Source organism: Rhincodon typus, unplaced genomic scaffold (assembly GCF_021869965.1).
Source record: "Rhincodon typus isolate 14 unplaced genomic scaffold, sRhiTyp1.1 hic_rhity00000072, whole genome shotgun sequence".
NCBI lineage: Eukaryota > Metazoa > Chordata > Chondrichthyes > Orectolobiformes > Rhincodontidae > Rhincodon > Rhincodon typus.
Window position 1 is genome coordinate 184688 of NW_025965710.1, and position 530 is coordinate 185217.

Sequence of the window (530 nt, forward strand, 5' to 3'; positions counted from 1 at the left end):
CCCATCATCGTGTGGGTGTGGGGGAGTCACAGACACAGAACCCCGCCCCATCGCCGTGTCGGGGGGAGACACAGACACAGACCCCCTGTCCCATCACCGTGTTGGGGAGTCACAGACACAGACCCCCACCCCGTCGCCCGTGTGGGTGTACCATTCTCTGAAGGAGCACCTGTGTTCTCTGCCTGGGGTGATGCTTATTGCTGAGAGATTGTTGGACGGTTTTGGCTAGATGTTTGCTGTGAATTTCCCGTGCATCTGTTTCCATGGGAACTGCTGCCTTCTTTACAGACTGTTCTGGAAGATGGCTTCGAGGTAATGCGAAGAACGTTTGTCGATTTCGAAGGCATCACCTTGCGTCGGAAGTTTCTAACAGGACTGGAACCTGAAAATGTCAACATGATGATTGGTGAGTTTGCACAGAGACGGACTGCCTGCTGCTTCAGGCTAAAGCCTGTGGAGCCACCTTTTTCTCTCTCTCTTTCTCTCTGTCTGTCTGTCTGTCTCTCCCTCCCTCCCTCCCTCTCTCCCTC

The 530-nt window shown here is 54.2% G+C and overlaps 1 protein-coding gene across 1 annotated transcript in view; it reads left to right on the forward strand.

Annotated features, from left to right (window-relative positions):
* LOC125488231 overlaps positions 1-530 on the forward strand; it is a 19149-nt gene that overhangs the window by 11495 nt on the left and 7124 nt on the right. Inside the window, exon 7 of the mRNA XM_048621161.1 lies at positions 289-410. Coding sequence (XP_048477118.1) covers positions 289-410 — 122 coding nt within the window. The remainder of the gene's footprint in view (positions 1-288; positions 411-530) is intronic.